The sequence below is a fragment of the Humulus lupulus genome, chromosome 4 (genome assembly GCF_963169125.1).
Source record: "Humulus lupulus chromosome 4, drHumLupu1.1, whole genome shotgun sequence".
NCBI lineage: Eukaryota > Viridiplantae > Streptophyta > Magnoliopsida > Rosales > Cannabaceae > Humulus > Humulus lupulus.
Genome location: NC_084796.1, coordinates 200,046,780 through 200,051,660, shown reverse-complemented (window position 1 = coordinate 200,051,660; position 4,881 = coordinate 200,046,780). Strand labels below are relative to the sequence as shown.

General features: G+C 40.8%; 1 protein-coding gene across 1 annotated transcript; it reads left to right on the top strand.

The window, feature by feature from the left end:
• The first annotated feature begins 242 nt into the window (after window positions 1–242).
• LOC133831107 (phenylalanine ammonia-lyase-like) lies at window positions 243–3,293 on the top strand. The gene is made up of 2 exons (XM_062261275.1): window positions 243–981; window positions 1,196–3,293. Exons 1-2 carry the CDS (start codon window positions 548–550, stop codon window positions 2,943–2,945), a joined length of 2,184 nt encoding a protein of 727 aa, XP_062117259.1. The 5' UTR covers window positions 243–547; the 3' UTR covers window positions 2,946–3,293.
• Window positions 3,294–4,881: the final 1,588 nt, after the last annotated feature.

Below are 4,881 nucleotides of genomic sequence, written 5' to 3'. Positions count from 1 at the left end.
AAGTATTTTTTTTTATTAGAATAAAACACATACTTTGACTCGTTGACCAAACAACTATAGGCTATACAGCATTGGTGGCATTGACCTTACCAAATCTAATTAAAAATAAATAAATAAACTATTAACTAAAAGAGGTTTAAGCATGTCTTTCTGATGCCAACTAGATAATAGTATAATAAAAATAAATACTTATAATGGGACAAGGTGGTGTTTGGCTGCATAACTGTACTTATCCACTGCCTTAGGTACCAACGCACCTTTCTCTTCCTCTTCCGCCACCCACTTTGAAAATCACCCACCAACTCCTACTCTTTCTCTTCCGCCACCCATTTTGAAAACTCTCTCTCTCTCTCATGGAAGCCACCTTCTCTTCTGGCTTCTATATAAGACCATTATACTTTCTTCATACAATTCAAACAAAATCCCATTTTTTACTTTCTCAAACCATTTTTTCTTAAGCTCTCCAAACACATTACAATCACCATCAATCAAAAATCCTCAATACAATTTGATATAGTATATAAATTTCTTTTATTTTTTACATCAAATGGAGACTGTAGTTTCTCAAAATGGTGAACACCACAGCCAAAACGGCGTGTCGCTGGAGAGTTTCTGCGTGACTAAGTCAGCAGCCAATATCTCTAATGACCCGCTGAACTGGGGTGCGGCGGCTGCGTCAATGAGTGGGAGCCACTTAGAGGAAGTCAAGATAATGGTGGCGGAGTACCGGAAACCGGTTGTTCGTCTCGGCGGTGAGACGCTGACGATTTCCCAAGTGGCTGCCATCGCCGCTGGTGGTGACGTCGAAGGAGTTAAGGTGGAGCTTTCTCAGTCGTCCAGGGCGGGAGTCAAGGCTAGCAGCGACTGGGTTATGGAGAGTATGAGCAAAGGTACAGACAGCTATGGTGTCACCACTGGGTTCGGTGCGACCTCACACAGAAGAACCAAACAAGGCGGTGCCCTTCAGAAGGAGCTAATCAGGTAAGGCGTCACTTAATTTACTTTAAGCTTGGTTCGCAGAAATTTGAATTGGTCGGCATAACTCAATCCTAACATCAAAAGTCAAATCGGGCGAAGGGAACGAGTGGAATCCGATCAATTTATGATGTTAGATATAGTATAAATAAAAGAAGTTGCTTCCACTATATATTATCATCAGTGAGTGACTAATATTTCTAACTTTTATTGTTTGCAGATTCTTGAATGCTGGAATATTTGGTAATGAAACAGAATCATGCCACACTCTGCCTCGCTCCTCAGCAAGAGCAGGTTTGCTTGTTAGGATTAACACCCTTCTCCAAGGTTACTCCGGTATCAGATTTGAGATTTTGGAAGCAATGGCCAAGCTCCTCAACAACAATGTCACCCCATGTTTGCCTTTGAGAGGTACAATCACAGCTTCCGGTGACCTTGTGCCTCTGTCCTACATTGCCGGATTGCTCACTGGCAGGCCTAATTCTAAGGCTGTCGGCCCCAATGGCGAATCCCTCACAGCAAAGGAAGCCTTCAAAGTTGCCGGCATCAATTCCGACTTCTTCGAGTTGCAGCCTAAAGAAGGCCTTGCTCTTGTTAACGGCACTGCTGTTGGTTCAGCCGTTGCTTCTACTGTTCTTTTTGAGACCAACATTCTTGCTGTGTTGGCCGAAGTCTTGTCAGCAATTTTTGCGGAAGTGATGAATGGTAAGTCCGAGTTCACTGATCACTTGACTCACAAGTTGAAGCACCACCCTGGTCAGATTGAGGCTGCAGCCATTATGGAACACATTTTGGATGGCAGCTCTTATATTAAAGATGCTCAGAAGCTTCACGAGATGGATCCTCTTCAGAAGCCAAAGCAAGATCGCTACGCACTTAGGACATCACCCCAATGGCTTGGACCCATGATCGAAGTGATCAGATTCTCAACCAAGTCTATTGAAAGAGAGATCAACTCAGTGAACGACAACCCTCTGATTGACGTTTCAAGGAACAAAGCTCTTCACGGTGGCAACTTCCAAGGGACCCCAATTGGAGTTTCCATGGACAACACCCGCTTGGCTGTTGCCGCAATCGGTAAACTCATGTTTGCCCAATTCTCTGAGCTTGTGAATGACTTGTACAACAACGGTTTGCCTTCAAATCTCTCTGGTGGCCGCAACCCAAGTTTGGACTATGGCTTCAAGGGAGCTGAAATCGCCATGGCCTCTTATTGTTCGGAGCTTCAATATCTTGCTAATCCGGTGACTAGCCATGTCCAAAGTGCTGAACAACACAACCAAGATGTGAACTCTCTGGGATTGATATCTTCAAGGAAGACTGCTGAAGCTATTGATATTCTCAAGCTCATGTCTACAACATTCTTGGTTGCTCTTTGCCAAGCCATCGACTTGAGACATTTGGAGGAGAATCTAAGGCACACAGTCAAAAAGACTGTGAGCCTAGTGGCTAAGAGAGTTCTAACCACCGGTGTCAATGGTGAACTCCATCCATCAAGATTTTGTGAGAAGGAGATGCTTAAAGTTGTTGATAGGGAATACGTCTATACATACATTGATGATCCCAGCAATGCTACCTACCCATTGATGCAAAAGCTAAGGCAAGTACTAGTTGAACAAGCTTTGGTTAACGGTGAAAATGAGAAGAATCCACAAACTTCAATCTTCCAAAAGATTGGAGTTTTTGAGGAAGAATTGAAGGCCCTTTTGCCTAAAGAGGTTGAGAGTGCAAGGATTGGTATCGAAAGTGGAAATGCAGCTTTATCGAACAAGATCAAGGAATGCAGGTCTTATCCTTTGTACAAGTTTGTGAGAGAGGAGTTGGGCACTGATTTGTTGACAGGAGAGAATGTTAAATCACCAGGAGAGGAGTTTGACAAGGTGTTCACTGCAATGTGCCAATGGAAGATCATCGATCCAATGCTTGAATGTCTCAGCAGCTGGAATGGTGCCCCTTTTCCAATCTGTTAATTTTAGTTTGAACGTCATTTTCTTCTCGATCTGCTACTATATTCTGTTAACATTGTATCGTGTAATTTTATTTTTTGATTTATTTTTTAAGAGTAATGCTACATAATAATTAATTCCCACCCATAATCCTTTCTTAGAATTGAGCAAGAAATTATTACTGAAGTTTACTTGTTATATAGCTATTAGCTGGACGAAAAATCAATAATATAATTCTAATATATGTAATATGATAGAAGACAGTGAGTTGAAGAAACTTGTGTACATTGAATTATTGTAATTACTCGTATATCTTGTTATCTGTAATCTATTTTTAAGACAGTAAGCTGAAGTTTACTTATTCTATAGCTATTAGCTCTTGTTTGGTCACAATGAGAGCGGCTTTTAATGCTCACAATAAAAAATGGAATACATTAACTGTTAAAAAAAAAAATCAGAAAATGTATATATTTTCTCCAATTTTTTTTTTTTACAGTAAGTTATTCAGCTGATTATGATTATCGTTCAGTACAATATGAAATTGAAACATTGATACAAAGAGCCATCAAATTTTTCAACTCTGTTAATGGCGACAAAAACATGTATAGATATCGATAAATATATACACAAAAATAAGCATATGAGAATTAACAAACCTTCATTAGAACCTTTCTTGAGCTGCTTGTAGTCAGCAGCCTGTTGAACATGGTCCAATACGGTAATGCTGCGTTGGCCATCGGCCAAAGGATAGGCCTTTGGATTCACTTCAGTTTGAGTATACACAAAACAGAGAAAACAGAGAGAATGAAGAATATGCTCAGCTCATTTTTAATGTGAGGCTGGCTGCTATGTATTATATATACTGTGAATAGGATACAAACGGTCATATTGGAAATTGTACAAAAGGTATTCATCATTACTTTACACAAAGAATATTCTAACAGAAAAGGTAAGAATTTGTTAGCCTCGGGATTCCCAAATTCTGTTATGCCACCTCAGCCTTTCCAAGAGTAGTGGAAAGGATTTCATTTCTTGACAGCCCATCTCAAACTTGGTGGTGTTTCAACTACTCCAAGTTTGTCCACTAAGAAATGAAATCTGTGATTAGTGAGACTCTTAGTTAGACAATCAGCAACTTGGTCACTAGACGGGATGTATCGAATCTCCAAAGACTTGTTGAGGACTTTGTCTCGAACGAAATGCACATCCAGCTCTATGTGCTTTGTTCGTGCATGATATACTGGGTTTGCAGCTAAAGCACTCGCCCCCATGTTATCGCACCAAGTTATGGGTGTGTACTGCAATGGAAAATCAAATTCTTTGAGAAGGGACTGGATCCACGAGATTTCTGCTGAAACTTGAGCTAGTGCCCGATATTCAGACTCGGTACTAGACCTTGACACCACGGCTTGTTTCTTGGATGACCAGGAGACAAGAGTATCTCCGAAAAATACACAATACCCAGCTACACTTCTTCGATCATTCGGGCAACATGCCCAATCGGCATCCGAATATCCTGTAATAGCAAGCCTGTCTGAGTTTTTGATATGTAATCCATGATACACTGTGCCTTTTAAGTACCTAAGTACTCTCTTTGCAGCACTCCAGTGAGCTGTAGTGGGGGCTTGAAGAAATTGACTCAACTTATTTACTGCAAAAGAGAGATCAGGTCTGGTATGAGTGAGGTACTGAAGACCCCCAATGATACTTCTATAGTCAGTTGGATTCTGAAGGGGATCTCCATCTGACTTTGACAATGGTCTTCCAACTGTCATTGGTGTGGAGCATGATTTTAGATGCATCATTCCAGTTCTGTGCAGAAGTTCTTTGACATACTTTCCTTGATTTAAATAAAGCCCAGTTTCATCTCTGTGTACTTCAATACCAAGGAAGTAATGCAGGGGACCTAAGTCCTTTAATGCAAACATGACATGAAGTTTCTCAACAAATTGATTCAACT